This window comes from Hypanus sabinus, chromosome 2, assembly GCF_030144855.1.
Source record: "Hypanus sabinus isolate sHypSab1 chromosome 2, sHypSab1.hap1, whole genome shotgun sequence".
Lineage (NCBI taxonomy): Eukaryota > Metazoa > Chordata > Chondrichthyes > Myliobatiformes > Dasyatidae > Hypanus > Hypanus sabinus.
This window is the reverse complement of record NC_082707.1, coordinates 169897945-169913702: the sequence shown is the minus strand read 5'-3', so window position 1 is coordinate 169913702 and position 15758 is coordinate 169897945. Positions and strand designations below refer to the sequence as shown.

General features: G+C 37.7%; 1 protein-coding gene across 1 annotated transcript in view; it reads left to right on the top strand.

Moving 5' to 3' along the window:
* The window catches only part of LOC132387026 (kelch domain-containing protein 1), an 89603-nt gene that overhangs the window by 45981 nt on the left and 27864 nt on the right, over positions 1-15758 (top strand). The window contains exons 5-7 of the mRNA XM_059959397.1: positions 6439-6517; positions 11353-11436; positions 11783-11863. Of these exons, the coding sequence (XP_059815380.1) occupies positions 6439-6517; positions 11353-11436; positions 11783-11863 (244 nt within the window). The remainder of the gene's footprint in view (positions 1-6438; positions 6518-11352; positions 11437-11782; positions 11864-15758) is intronic.

Here is a 15758-nt window from a genome sequence, read left to right as displayed (position 1 = left end):
TATAAAGGGGCTCTGAATGTATCTTCATAATTATATTATAAAGCTTTGATATAAGCCCTTTTTGAAAAAGGTATAATTCAAACAAACTCTCCAAAATATCTGAAGACACAAAATTTGGAAACGTAGGAAGTACAGTACTTAAAAAATGCCTAATCTGTAAATATCTAAAAAAATGAAATCTAGGCAAATTATATTTATTAGATAATTGCTCAAAAGACATAAAACAATTGTCCAAAAATAAATCAGAAAATCTTAGTAATCCCTTAGTTTTCCAAGCCGAATAAGCTTGATCTATAATTGAAGAGTGGAAAAAGCAATTAGATACAATAGGAATACTTAAAATGAATTGAGTCAACCCGAAAAATTTCCGAAATTGAAACCATATACATAAAGTATATTTAACTATCGGGTTGTCAATTCGTTTCGGCAATTTGGAAAGAGCGAAAGGGAGAGAAGTCCCTAAAATAGAACCCAGAGCATAACCTGGTACCGATTTAATTTCCAAACTCACCCAATGAAGGCCAAAAGATCCATCCCAGTCTTTCAACCAACATAACAAATATCTAATATTAACTGCCCAATAATAAAATCTGAAATTAGGTAATGCTAACCCACCTTCCTTCTTTGTCTTCTGTAAGTATATTTTACCTAACCTGGGATTTTTATTCTGCCATATATATGAGGAAATTTTTGAATCAACATTAGTAAAAAAAAAAGATTTCGGAATAAAAATTGGTACTGCTTGAAAAATATATAAAAACTTAGGTAGGATTAATGCTATTAAGATGGTTATTTTACCTATCAGAGATAAAGATAATGGTGACCACTTAGTAAACAAGCCTTTAATCTGATCAATTAAGAGGAGAAAATTAAACCTAAATAATTCTTTATGGTTTTTTGTGGTTTTAATCCCTGTAAATAAAAGAGTCATTAACTAATTTAAAAGTTAAATTACCATAAATTGGGACCTGTCTGTTCAAAGGAAACAATTCACTCTTATTAAGATTTAACTTATACTCAGAAAACTCACTAAATTGAGCCAACAATGATAGAACTGCTGCAATAGATTTCTCAGGGTTAGAAATAAATAATAATAAATCATCTGCATACAAAGATAACATGAATATCTGTCCCACGATTAATACCCGAAATATCCTGTGATTCTCTGATGGCAATTGCCAAAGGTTCTAAAGCAATGTTAAATAGTAATGGGCTAAGAGGACAACCTTGTCTAGTGCCCCGAAATAAACGATAAAAGGGAGATCTTTGATTATTAGTAAACATCGAGGCTACTGGAGTGTGATAAATCAGTTTCATCCAGGAAATGAATGTCGGACTAAAATTAAACTTCTCCAACATATTAAATAAGTAAGGCCATTCAACTCTATCAAATGCTTTCTCCGCATCTAATGAAATAACACATTCTGAAGTGCTATGTGAAGGAGTATAAACAATATTCAGTAATCTCCTAACATTGAAAAAAGAATAGCGATTTTTAATAAAGCTGATTTGATCTTCCGAAATGATTTGGGGTAATACCTTCTCCAACCTGGATGCCAGTAACTTGGAAAAGCTCTTGGAGTCTACATTCAATAAAGATACTGGTCTATAGGATGCACAGTTAGTAGGGTCTTTATCTTTCTTCAGTATTAAAAAAATGGAAGCTCTATAAAAAGATTGTGGCAAATTCCCCAATCTAATTGCTTCTTCAAAAACCCTGCATAACCAAGGAGAAAGAGTAGCGGAAAAACATTTAAAAAATTCTTCTGTATACCCATCTGGACCTGGTGCTTTCCCAGAATTCATTGAGGAAATAACCCCTTTGATTTCTGCATCCATATTAGGAATATCTAATATTGAAAGATCATCAGATGATAATTTTGGAAAATTCAATTTCCCAAGAAAATCACACATGGTATTATGATCCTGAGGGAATTCAGATTGATACAGGGAGGTATAAAAGTCTTGAAAGGACTTATTTATCTCATCATGGTTAACTGTCAAATCCCCATTCTGCTGACGAATCTTAGTGATTTGACGTTTAACCAAAGCACTCTTCAACTGACTAGCTAACAGTTTACCTGATTTATCGCTATGTATATAAAATCAGATCTGGTTTTCATTAATTGATTTTCAATCGGAGATGTAAGTAATAAACTATGTTCCGTTTGAAGTTCAACCCTTTGTTTGTAAAGCTCCTTACTAGGAGTGATCGAATATTTCTTGTCAATCTCTTTAATTTTATCAACCGATAAAAGTTTCCTTCTTAATGCGTTTTCTCAGACCAACAGAGATAATCTGTCCACGTATATATGCTTTAAATGTGTCCCCAAGTGTTCTGCAAGAAATATCATCCGTGGAATTAGTTGAAAAGAAGAAATCGATCTGTTCCTTCATAAATTTAATAAAGTCTGGATCTTGCAGTAAGGTAGAGTCAAATCGCCATTGTCTAACATTAGAAGCTGTATCCGTAAATTTAATAGAAAGTTTTAATGGAGCATGGTCAGAGATAGCTATAATATCATAATTACAACCAATTACCGATGGAATAAAACAAGAGTCAATAAAAAAATAATCAATTCTCGAATAAGAATGATAAACATGTGAGAAAAAAGAAAACTCTTTGTCGTTAGGATGCCGAAATCTCCAAATATCAAAAACTCCATTAACAGTCAAAAAGGAGTTAATACAAGTGGCCGACTTATTGGGTAAAGTCTGAATAGATATAGATTTATCCATCAAAGGATTTAAACAACAATTAAAGTCAACAATTATATTCATTTAGATTAGGTAAAGAAGTAAATAAGGACTTTAAAAAAATCAGGACAATCCACATTTGGAGCGTAAACATTAACCATAGCAACCTTTTTATTACAAAGTAAACCCGTAATTAACAAAAATCTACCATTCGGATCTGAAAAGATATCATGTTGAACAAATGCAATAGAGGAGTCAATAAAAATTGAAACTCCCTTTACTTTGGCATTCGAATTCGAATGATACTGTTGACCCCACCAAGACCTAAAAAAGTGATATTTGTCCTCCTTCCTCACATGAGTTTCTTGTACAAAAATGATATGAGCGTTCAGTCTTTAGAATACTTTGAAAATCTTCTTTCGTTTAATCGGATGGTTTAAACCATTAGTATTCCAAGACACAAAATTGATGGTCTGGGCCATAATTCTAAAATCAACTCTTTGGTATAAAAAGGGTTAACCAAATTAAAAACTCATGCACCCGGAAGAGGAACAAAAATAAAGAGCAGACCCAGAAGTGACGACATCGTAGACATATTTGAAGTTCAAAAACAGCCCAAATGAAAAAACTAAAACAAACTGGTAAGAGAAAAATAAAATTAGAAAACAGACCATCCCCCACCCCCACAAGAACAAAAAAGCCAAAATATGGCTAGAAAAAGGAAAAAATGAGACTAATTCTACCACTATATCAGCGGAAGACCACTCCGTATATAAAGGATATATATGAAAAACCCACCCCAACTTTAAAAATTATAATCACTATACTAAAACCACACTTCTTAATATACTTAGTTGTAAAAAAAAATATAATCACTAAAAGCTTATAAATCGGGTTATAACCCAAACAAATCAAGAAATATTTAAACTATGATAAGCGATGCATTGTAGGAAGAAGACAAAAGAAAAAAAAATAACGCCATCTTAAACAAAACCAAGAATATTTTTCCAAAAACCACCATCTTAATAAAAAAGAATTCACCTTCGAAGGGTTAAAAATACACCTTCGAAGGAACAAAAATAATAGTCAAGAATATAGTATAATGGTTAAAGTGTATAAAACAGAGTGATTAATATGACGAAAACACACTTAAATATGAAGTATAGGATAAACCTACAAAAAATAACCAGAGACTAAATCTGGTTTAAGGAATCGAAGACCATCTTACACGATCAGAATCACTCATTTATTAGAGATTAGTGTCTGTAGCAGTAGGGAAGTTCTCCTCCAGATAACTTCTCGCTTCAGATGTAGAAAGGAAAACTGGCGTGGAGCATTTGGCGGAGAGATTCTAAGCTTCGCAGGGTATAAGAGCGCAGGTTTTAGATTTTTCTCATAACATTCAGACATCAGAGGTTTAAAAAGAAGCCTTTTCTTCGTAACTTCAGGACTAAAATCTTCAACCAAACGGAAATAGTAATCTTGAAATTTAACCATTCCTACCCGCCGAGCCACACGAATAAGTTGTTCTTTATCGTGTACATAATGAAACCGGACAATTACAACTGAAGGTTTAGTTGGAACACTCGATGATCGTCGCCAAATTCTATGTGCGCGATCAAGTAACGGAGGGTTATCTGGGAAAACCGACGGAAACGCATCTTTTAAAAGTTGAGCAAAATATTTCGAAGGGTCATCTTTTTCTATGCCGTCTGGGAGACCAAGTATACGTAGGTGCTGTCTTCTGGACCAATTCTCAAAGTCGACGCTCTTGGCTTTAAGTGTTTCCACCAGTTTAGTGGTCGAAATTAAATCCTGTTGCAATTTTTCAATTGTCAAATCTCGTTTCCGAGCGTCTTCTTGCAGAGATGCGATAAGAACTTGCTGCTGGTTAATTACTAAATCCGTCTTAACCATATAATCTTGAAAAGCCTTTATATCTTGTTTAAAGATTTGTTGTAATTCATCAAATTTTTTATCCAAAACCTACATTAACAGTTCATAAGTTAATTCAGTGTGTTGCGGATGAGCTTGCTTCTTTCCATTACCGTTCGGGTTGCGCCCAGGTTCTCGTTCTTTAGATCTAAGAGCCATTTCTGTTTGCATATCTTCAAAAATTCACAATAAACTCTTAACGATAAGTCCAAAAAAATAGCAAGAATCTTTTGGTGTAGGTAAAAATAAGTTGGATAAGGGTGATCAAAGGTTAAAAAAAGTAAAGGTTATGGAGCGAATCTAAAACAGTACTCACTCCATGAGCATCTCCCGCTGACCTCCACTACAATCTTAAACATGCTATATATGCCTTGTGCTGTTGGGACTGTGATTTGCATCTCTCCACCCAGAAGAATGCTATTTTGTTTGGTGGTATTCATGTATGGTTGAATGTCAGTTAAGCTTAATCTTGATCTTGCAGCAGCCTCAGAAAGTCAAAACAGCTTGGAAATGGCCCTATGCCTGACTTGTTGAAGCTGTTGAGATGCTTTATATGTGCTTAGGCCATTTTCCTGTATTTGGCCCATATTCCTATGTTCCTTTCTTGTCGTGTACCTGTCCAGTGTTTGTTAAATACTGTGATTGTACCTGCCTCTATCATGTGTTCTGGCAGCTCCTTCTGTATGCCCAACATTTTCTGTGGGCAGAAGATTATCCTTTGACTCTCCTTTGAATATTCCCCTCTCACTTTGAGCCTATTTACTTTGGTTTCAGACTCCACAACCCTTGGAAAAAGATTGTGACTCTACCCCATCTATGTCCCTCAGAATTTTATAAACATCTATAAAATCATTTCTTAACTTCCTGAACTCCAATGAGGACAATCCCAGACTATTTAATCTGTTGTAGCCAAAACCCTCCATTCTAGCTATCTTGGTGAATCTCTTCTGCGTACTTCACTGTTTTCATATCCTTCTTGTATTGTGCTGACTAGAACTGTGCACACTATTCTGAGTTTAGCCTAACAGTTGTACAGTTGCAGCATGACTCTTACACTGAATACAATACCTCTGTCAGTGATCAGTGACTTCTTCAGTACTTTACCCACCTGTGATGCTATTTTCAGGAAGCTATGAACTTGCATTGTAAGGTCTCTCTGGGCATGTTGTTTCGGTGCTGGAATGTGTAGCGACTTTTGTGGGCTCCCCCAGAACATCCTTGTGTTGGTTGTTAATGCATTAATAATTGCAATGTGGGGTGTTTTCTAGTAACATATTTGAACTCTCCCCCCCACCCCCAAGCACAATACATAAATTTCACCTGTAATCAGGTGTTTGGTGTAGAATATTAACCCATTGACCTCAGAGCCAAGTTTGCTAACAATGGATTAACCGTCCTGTTGTACATACTATTTATTACAAATTGCTATAAGTTGCACATTGCACGTTTAGACAGCGATGTAATGTAAAGATTTTTACTCATGTATTCGAAGGATGTAAGTAATAAAGACAATTCATTCATTCACTAAATGATAACAAGGTTTGTATTATACAGTAACTGACCTTTTTAATTTTCTGAATGAGTCATGTACCTTTTCATTCCAGTTAAAATGAGCTATACATTTGTTAGAAAATTAATTTTAGTTTGGCCTTTGAATATTTTGCCAATAATTGAAAATGTGTAGGAATTTTTTTCTTGTGGTTTATCATTAATGAGTTAAATGGAGCTTGCTAAGATGTGTCAATCAAGTATTAAATCAATATGGGGAGTTTTTTTCTTGATTTTTTAAATATAATGCTTTGACAGGTTGATTTACTTTGGAGGCTATGGGTGCAAGAAAATAACTGAACTAAATGATTCATTCGATGTGAATGAAGCATCCTGGGTAAGAGCTTGAAATTTCAATAATGAAGATTTGTCTATTTGGTAATCCTCTTGCATTTCTTGAGAATTGTTATAAACCACTGTTATTTGGTGTAAATTTCTGCCTTGCAGCAACATTTTTTAGCTAATTTGTTGTAGAAAATGCTTAGGATACAAAATAGATAATACTATAGGTCAGAACTAAAATGTGATTTATTATCGCTGATATGAAATTGCAAATGCTGGGAATTTGAAATTGTTGAAAATACTCAGTTGGTCAGACAGCATTTGTGAAATATAAACAGTTAATTTTTCAGGTCATCATCAGATATAGACAATAGACAATATATTTTTACCGTTTAATTTATCCTTAGTTCAAAGTGGATTAGAATTGAACTGAAGTTTATTTATCATTGTTCTACAAGTTCACATTATGTATTGTTTTTGTCAGTATTCCCTACTTTCTAATGAAAGGTCAAAGACCAGAATCGTTATCTCAGTCTGATGCTACTTAACCTGCCAACTATTTCCAGTATTTTCTGTTTTTAAATCATTTGACTGAAGTTAGTGGAATTGAAAAAAGATTATTGACCTGGCTAGGAAATTAGCTGAGTAGGAGGGAGCAGTAGAAGCAATAAAAGCTATTTAGGTTGACAGAATGTACAGGTGGTCTCCCACAGGCAGCATTGTTGGAAAGTTATCAATTCAGCCTAGTAGGTTCCTAAGGTTGTCATAGCCGGGGGTGGTAGTGGGGATAAGCTCCCACTATATAAAGTGCTCTCAATGGCATGCATCTCTAACAACCTCTGATGACAACCAAGTCCAACTCTCGGCCTTCACATGTGGCTTAGCTACTAGGCCTGGCTGAACTGTTTCTACCGACAAGAGAAGGGGCAAAGGCGGAACACTGGTGCCTCAAAACCAGTTGTTTTGGGCAGGTGGGGCTCGTCAGCCCACCTAGGAGAAGGAAAACTCTGATTTTAAACCTCCACTGCCTTGAGTCATAGCCACCCACGGGAAAGCCTTCAGGACTAAACTCCGAGGAAGAAATCCAGAGCCAGGGTCCCTAAGGCAGTTTGAAGTTGTTTATAACTTCACTCTGGCAACCTCTGCGATAACACTGGTGCCAAGTTGTATCGGTGCTTGCTCTTCCTTTGGACTTGTTATGTACCCGGTAACTGGGTCACTTACCAGCAAAGATAGAGAGGTCCGTTGTCTGACGGTACTATTTTTAACAGTATTTATTGATTAAAAATACACAAAAATAATATCAATGCAAACATGCAGCTAATATACGTCGTCAATACTAAATCTAAAAGTGCGGGTATAATAATAATCAATAAGAAATAGCTCTATCATTGTCTAGGGGATAATGTATTGTCCGATGGAAATATAAAAGTCACTTTAGTTCATTCAGGCTGCAGCTTTTGGTTGGAGAGACGAATGTTTAGAACTTGTCCGTTTTCCTTTTTATGATGTCGATCCTTCGAAATGTCGTCGGTGGTGATCTCTTCTTTAGCTAAACTGTCTTCCGTTGTAAGGCCCCAATCCCAGACAACGGGAAAGGACATACGTGGGCCCTCCACTGGCTGTGGCTGTTAAACGCTGTCACGGGATTTCTAGCATTTCTCCTGGTGCGTCTAAAGGGGTTGTTCCCCTGACCCTCTTTTATCCTGACTCACGGGGTCTCAGAAGTCAATCAGGTTGGGATGATGCAATCCCTCACCCAACCCCCTCTGATCGTTCCCTGAGGGCTTCCGTGAAGTACAGTACTCAATACACAATTCCGTCCCGTCTCACAAGAGACAATGGCAGTTATCCGTGGCTTTGTATCACGGAGGCCAGGACACATTCCAAACGTCTCTCTCTCATTTCCTGGGTTTCCTGACCTGAATAAATAGCAATCTTGCGATTCTCAAAAAGGAGGGGGCTGCTTTGTACCCTTCGGCCCCTCAGAGTTGGGGCACAGGCATAACAGACTACATCAGTGACGTGGAGAGGGGTATCTCGCAGCATGGGCAACAGTCAGTTCTTCAAATCTTCCTGCCCAGGCTTGTGCCCTGGAGAGGACACAATCCACCAGAGGTGCAAACCCATGATCCCCAGGTTTGATGGCTGCTGACAGGGAAAATGCCATACTAGATCTAGTATTAGGTAACAAACCAGGTCAGGTCACAGATCTCTCAGTGGGTGGGCATATGGGGGACAGTGACTACTAATCCCTGGTCTTTAACATTATCATGGAAAAGGTTAGAATCAGAGAGGACAGGAAATTTTTTAATTGGGGAGGGGCAAATTATGAGGCTATAAGGCTAGAACTTGCGAGTGTGAATTGGGATGATATCTTTGCAGGGAAATGTACTATGGACATGTGGTCGATGTTTAGAGATCTTTTGCAGAATGTTAGGGATAAATTTGTCCCGGTGAAGAAGATAAAGAATGGTAGGGTGAAGGGTAGGTGACAAGAGAAGTGGAAGATCTAGTCAGATGGAAGAAGGCAGCATACGTGAGGTTTAGGAAGCAAGGATCAGATGAGTCTATTGAGGATTATAGGGTAGCAAAAAAGGACCTTAAGAAGGGGCTGAGGAGAGCAAGAAGGGGGCATGAGAAGGCCTTGGCGAGAAGAGTAAAGGAAAACCCCAAGGCATTCTTCAATCCTGTGAAGAACATAAGGTTGACAGGAGTGAAGATGGAACCGATTAGAGATAAAGGTGGGAAGATGTACCTGGAAGTGAGGGAGGTCCTCAATGAATACTTCTCTTTGGTATTCACCAATGAGAGGGAACTTGATGACGGTGAGGACAATATGAGTGATGTTGATGTTCTGGAGCATGTTGTTACTAAGGGAGAGGAGGTGTTGGAGTTATTAAAATACATTAGGATGGATAAGTCCCTGGGGCCTGACGAAGTATTTCCTAGGCTGTTCCACAAGGCGAGGAATAGATTGCTGAGCCTCTGGCTAGGATCTTTATTTCCTCATTGTCCACGGGAATCGTACCAGAGGATTGGAGGGAGGTGAATGTTGTCCTCTTGTTCAAAAAATGCAGTAGGGATAGTCTGGGTAATTATAGATCAGTGAGCCTTTTGTCTTTGGTGGAAAAGCTGTTGGAAAAGATTCTTAGAGATAGCATCTATGGGCATTTAGAGAATTATGGTCTGATCAGGGACAATCAGCATGGCTTTGTGAAGGGCAGATCATGTCTAACAAGCCTGATAGAGCTCTTTGAGGAGGTGACCAGGTATATAGATGAGGGTAGTGCAGTGGATGTGATCTACATGGATTTTAGTAAGGTATTTGACAAGGTTCCACACGGTGGGCTTATTCAGAAGTAAGAAGGCATGGGATCCAGGAAGGTTTGGCCAGGTGGATTCAGAATTGGCTTGCCTGCAGAAAGCAGAGGATCGTGGTGGAGGGAGTACATTCAGATTGGAGGGTTGTGACTAATGGTGTCACACAAGGATCGGTTCTGGGACCTCTACTTTTCCTGATTTTTTTTTTTTATTATTAACAACCTGGATGTGGGGGTAGAAGGGTAGGTTAGCAAGTTTGCAGATGTCAGAAAGGTTGGTGGTGGTGTGGATAGTGTAGAGGGTTGTCAAAGATTGAAGAGAGACATTGATAGGATGCAGAAGTGGCAGATGGAGTTCAATCCAGAGAAGTGTGAGGTGGTACATTTTGGAAGGACAAATTCCAAGGCAGAGTACAAAATAAATGTCAAGATACTTGGCAGTGTGGAGGAGCAAAGGGATCTGGTGGGGGTATATGTCCACAGATCCCTGAAAGTTGCCTCACAGGTAGATAGGGTAGTTAAGAAAGCTTATGGAGTGTTAGCTTTCATAAGTCGAGGGATAGAGTTTAAGAGTCGTGGGTAGTGATGCAGCTCTATAAAACTCTTGTTAGGCCACACTTGGAGTACTGTGTCCAGTTCTGGTCGCCTCACTATAGGAAGGATGTGGAAGCATTGGAAAGGGTACAGTGGAGATTTACCAGGATGCTGCCTGATTTAGAGAGTATGGATTATGATCAGAGGTTAAGAAAGTTAGGGCTTTACTCTTTGGAGAGAAGGAGAATGAGAGGAGACATGATGGAGGTATATAAGATATTAAGAGGAATAGACAGAGTAGACAGCCAGCGCCTCTTCCCCAGGGCACCACTGATGAATACAAGAGGACATGGCTTTAAGGTGTAAGGGATGGGAAGTTCAAGGGGGATATTAGAGGAAGGTTTTTTACTCAAGAGAGTGGTTGGTGCGTGGAATGCACTGCCTGAGTCAGTGGTGGAGGCAGATACACTAGTGAAATTTAAGAGACTACTAGATGGGTATATGGAGGAATTTAAGGTGGGAGGATATATGGGAGGTGGGGTTTATGGGTCAGCACAACATTGTGGGCCGAAGGGCCTGTACTGTGCTGTATTGTTCTATGCTGTACTGCTACTATTCAGTGTAGAAGCAAACCAGTGCTTAATTCAACTGCTTTCTGGAAGATGGAAGTCCACCTGCAATATCACAATAGAGACCTAAGATTACAAGTGCAGAGTACATTGAAAACAGCATCTTAGAGAGACAGGTGGGGTTTGGACTTGGAGGGATATGAGCTGAGTAGACAAAATTGTGACTAGCTGAGAGTGGACTATTTGGACCATAAACCTGTGACTCTATTGCTTTATGTATATACAGTATATAATACATTTGCAGTTCTTGTTAATGTCTTGTGGTCATATTATTGCATGTCATGTCTTGATAAGCAAAACTGTCCTGATAATCTTGATAACGGTGTTGAACCCAATGGAATTACTACCAGACATTTTTTAAACATCCTTAAAATTAATCTTTGTAACATTTATTTCTTTTCAAGGAAGAAGAGATGTTCTGGGGTTGGAATTATGACATCCATGTCTTTGAACCCAGTATGAATATCTGGTACCAACCAACAATTAAGGTATTTTGAAACTAAATGTCACTTCATTAATTTGAGTTTTGTACTATGTAATAAAAGAGTAAATTCAGATTTTCAAATAATTGATAAATGTGAGCTTCCTGTTTCAGATTTTATGTTCAAAAATGCAGCTTTGTATATATGGCATTATTTATATTTTAAAAATCTGGGAAACTGTTCAGATTTAGCCAGATATTTAATAGATGATGTGTTCAGTACATTTGATTTCCTCATGTTTAACTAAACCATGTGAGGCAAGATGATGCAATTTTAGCCATATGGAAGAATGCCTTTATTTACATTTTATCTGAATAATTATGACATAACTTGATCATTTATTGTTTGATAGGGCACATCTCCCCGACCTCGAGCAGCTCATGCGTGTGCGACAATAGGAAATAAGGGTTTTTTATTTGGAGGAAGGATACTGGTGAGTTGCTTGCTTTCAACTACCCTAATATGGCAAACATTAATGACACAAAATTAAGGTGTGTTATTGATAGTGAAAAAGGTTATCATAGATTACGGTTGGGGGGGGTGGTGATCAGATAGGAAAGTGGACCGAGGAGTGGCAGATACTTGCAGGTAATGCATTTTGGGAAGTCAACCCTCTGAATGGTAGGGCATCAGGGAGTGGAATGGAACAGGAGACAAAGGAGTACAAGAACATAGTTTGTGAAAGTGGCATTGTTGGTTGACCATGATGAAAAAGGCATTTAGCACATTGGCCTTTATTAGTCAGGGCATTGAATGTAGGAATTGGGACATTATATTGCATTTGTAGAGGTCATTGGTGAGGCTGCACGGAGTATAATCTACAGTTTTGATCATCCTATTGTAGAAAATATTTAGTTAAACTGGAAAGAGTGCAGAGAAGATTTATGAGTATTTACCAGTGCGAGAAGGCTTGAGTTATAGAGAGAGGTTGGTCAGATGAAATTTTTATTCCTTGGTATCTAGAATATTGAGGGAAAACATTTAAAATTATGAAGCACAGATGAGGTGGATAACAATGGTCTTTTCCACAAAGTATGGTATCCGAAAACTAGGGGTATAGGTTTAGGATGAGAGAAGAAAGATTGCAAAGGACCTGAGGGGCAACTGCTTCATGCAGAGGGTGGTGAATATGGAATGAGCTACCAAAGAGCATCATTGTGGCAGGTACAATAATTTAAGAAGCACTTGGATGGGTACATGGAGCAACTAGCCTTGGAAGGATATGGGGCGAATGCAGGAAATTGGGATTAGCTGGGTACGCAGTGTAGTTATTGTGGTCAGGTTGGGCTGAAGGGCCTGTATCCGTGCTGTGTTGCTCTATGACTCTTGAAGTCCTCGTATGTGAAACTCAGATGTTTAAGGAAAAGAAAATTACAATTGAAAGAATATAAATTTTCAGGTATAATTTTATGTCTGTTAATTATTATGACTATAAATATACCAAAGTCACAGCAGAATAGACTATGTTCTTTTAGGAGCGTGTTACTATATTGGTATATTTTTCCAGGCAGTTACAAAAAAAGAAAGTATTCACTAAAAAAGTAAACTAGCATATCATGAATTAGGCCAATAGGACTAGGTTGGTGGACACCATAATCGGCATGGACAAATTGGACTGAAGTTCTTATTTCCATGTTGTATTAACATGTGGGTCACTTTGTAATCATTGTCTGAATCCTTCTATTAGATGACTAAACTTCCATATCTTTCTGCCATTTGTGAGGACCCTTGGTGTCATTCATAACCTAGTGCCTGCTTACCTAGCACAAATTACACATTGGTAATATTCTTCTGCTACACTATAAACTTGAACAGTGTGGAACATTAGCATCAACATCTACTTACAATGTAAGTTTGTGTTTGTTAACTGTAGAAAGGGCTTGGTATCCAGATTTGAATACCTAAAAACCAAAACTTGTATCTGTATGAAGGGTGCTAGATGACATTATAACTTAGAGCTGTCTGTTGCACAATGGCAAGATGGTCCAAGATTATTGAAGAGTAAGTTCTGCATGGACATTAACTAAAACACATTGACATGCCTGTATACACCTGTTTTGTGTCCCTATCTTACCCAACTGCCATCATCTTCCTCCACTTCAGCCCCAAGAAGAACATAATTTTTTTTTTTGTTGTCCAGCAATTTGGTCAAACTTTTAAGAAAGGTTTCCGATTGCAGTTAGGTATTGCCGAATGTTGGTTATGTACCTTCTATCCCAAACCATATTGTCACCCATGTTCAAGAAATCGTACACAAACATCATCCACTCCTCAATGCTAAATTCAGCTCCTGAAATGTTTAGGGATTCGTAGGCAACCTCTGTCATGGCAGATCTGAACCTAACTTTACCAGTGATGTCTGATTAAGTTATTCAAATAGTGATGTTACTAAACTAAGTGCCACATTACAAGCAATGGATTCTCGCTTGAAAGAAAAAGGATGGTCAACAATTTGGATAGAAATCCTGCATTTCCTCCCTCAGATGCTGTTTGGCCCACTGAATTCTTCTATCTGATTGTTGTTCCAGATTCCAGTATGGGTAATCTCTTGCATCTCTCAAAGAAAAAGATGATGCGTACATTTGATCAGGATTGCTTTTCTCAAAAGATGACTTTTTTTCTGCACTGAAAGTGTCCAGGATGCTTTCAGTCCTATTGTTTTATGGTTATGGGCTGAGTGCAGGTAGGTGGGACTAGGTGAGAGTAAGCGTTCAGCACGGACTACAAGGGCCTAGATGGCTTGTTTCCATGTTGTAATTGTTATATGGTTATATGGTTTTATTCTGTGGGATGTACAGATGTTTCATAACCCACCTGCTCGGTGCTTCATTATTTTCATCAGCCCAGTCCCAAAATGAAACAGAAAACTCTGCTATAGGAAAATTAATACATGGATATTTCAAAAGTTCTACAGAGATAGTTGGGGTTTTTTCGACGTACCTCAGAAAATCTGCCAACTCTTGAACAACAGGAGTTGTGTGTTCACAGTGTCAAGGCTACATTGAGGTCCACCAGGATTAATACCTCTGAAATAATTCTTAGTTTCTCTATCAGAAAACAACTGGTTTTATGACATTTTTGGATTAGAATCTCCATCATATCTTTGCTTTTTAGGGTGGGGGGGTGGGATGGTGACATGATAGAGTTATTACAGGCCTCTGAAGGCTATAGTCTTTTTTTTTAAAAAGAATTTTTGGGCTAAAGAACAGGTGGAGGATGATGTGGAGTTAGTGTTTTTTTATATAGCATTCAAAATGTTGATGCAGCTGGTATAAAGTATGTTATGACAGAACAAAAACTTTTGCCCCACTGAGGAAGTCAACCTGATGGAAGCATAAATAAATATAAGCAGCTCATTGGAACATTCTCTTAAAGATGTCATCCTTTGCTGAGACTTGTAGAATTGCAGTAATCTCCATCTTAAACAAATACAGTGGAAAGGTTTAATAGGAAAATAAGGGAATTACTACATCACTAAAAAATATAAAAGAAGTTATAAACTTATTTCCAAACCAATTATCTGTGTAGGAATGCAAGAAGAAATGTTTTTCAGCAGATGACAGAAGAGGAAATATGGCTTCTAGTGATATTTTTGAAGGTTTATAACATGAGTTGATTGAATCAAAGAGATCTTCTTTAATGGTGGAGCACTTACCAAAAGCAAGATTTCATTTCCAATTGATCAAATAGTAATAACAGACTATTTGTACTTTGGTCAAGGAAATGCTTGATTTTTTCATGTATGACCTTAGATTGGTTACAGAGGTCACATGAAACCATGTTTAGGATATTACAATCAGTGAATTAGTTGTTATTTTACATCATCCTGAAGCACTGAGTGACTTCCTTGTACTGTATATGGTCTAACCTCCAGAATTCCACTATACAAGTGTCCTATCGGAAATAGGTTTATTATCACTGGCATGTAAAATTTGTTACCTTAGCAGCAGCAGTTCAATGTAATACATGATATAGAAGAAGAAGAAAAAAAAATAAGTAAATCAATTACAGTATATGTATATTGAATGGATTAAAAATGTGCAAAAAAAACAAATACTGTATATTTTTAAAAAGTGAGGTAGTGTTCACAGGTTCAATGTCCATTTAGGAATTGGATGGCAGAGGGGAAGAAGCTGTTCCTGAATCACTGAATGTGTGCCTTCAGGCTTCTGTACCTGATGGAGGTACCAACCAGTTGCTCTAACATCAAACATGAAGTGCTTTAAGAGATTGGTAAAGGACACTTAAGTGCCAATCTCCAAAATAATTTAGTCCCCCTGTGATTTACAGAAAAAATAGATCCACAGGGAACACCCTCTCCCTCACAC